Source organism: Corvus brachyrhynchos, unplaced genomic scaffold, assembly GCF_000691975.1.
Source record: "Corvus brachyrhynchos isolate BGI_N302 unplaced genomic scaffold, ASM69197v1 scaffold6, whole genome shotgun sequence".
In the NCBI taxonomy this organism is placed as follows: domain Eukaryota; kingdom Metazoa; phylum Chordata; class Aves; order Passeriformes; family Corvidae; genus Corvus; species Corvus brachyrhynchos.
In genome coordinates this window covers 1,889,762-1,890,098 of record NW_008238632.1, presented here as the reverse complement: position 1 = coordinate 1,890,098, position 337 = coordinate 1,889,762, and the positions used below count along the sequence as shown (strand labels likewise).

The window sequence follows — 337 nt, the reverse complement described above, 5'->3', positions numbered from 1 at the left end:
GTCCCGTCCCGTCCCGTCCCGTCCCGTCCCGCCGCATCCCATCCCGTCCCGTCCCCCCGGTACGGTCGCGGCCGCGGGCGCGCTCACCCGCCCGCGCGGCGCCGCAGGTGGTGATGAGGACAGCGATGAGGACGCCAGGCGAGGGCATGCCGTCGCGGAGCACCAGGGCGCCGGTGACCAGGGTGACGAGGGGCAGGCAGCGCTTGAAGACGACGTACATGGGTAGACTGAGGCCGCGCAGCGACCAGAGGGTGAGCGTGGACTGCAGGGTCAGGGCGGCCGCCACGGCGGCGAAGGGGCGCGCCAGGCGGGGCCCGAAGGGCGGCAGCGCCGCCAG

General features: G+C 76.3%; 1 protein-coding gene across 1 annotated transcript in view; it reads right to left on the bottom strand.

Annotated features, from left to right (window-relative positions):
* Positions 1-337, bottom strand: part of SLC35D3 (solute carrier family 35 member D3) — a gene marked incomplete at its 5' end in the record, with an annotated part of 5,222 nt that extends 4,885 nt beyond the window's left edge. The window contains one exon of the mRNA XM_008635997.2: positions 88-337. Coding sequence (XP_008634219.1) covers positions 88-337 — 250 coding nt within the window. The remainder of the gene's footprint in view (positions 1-87) is intronic.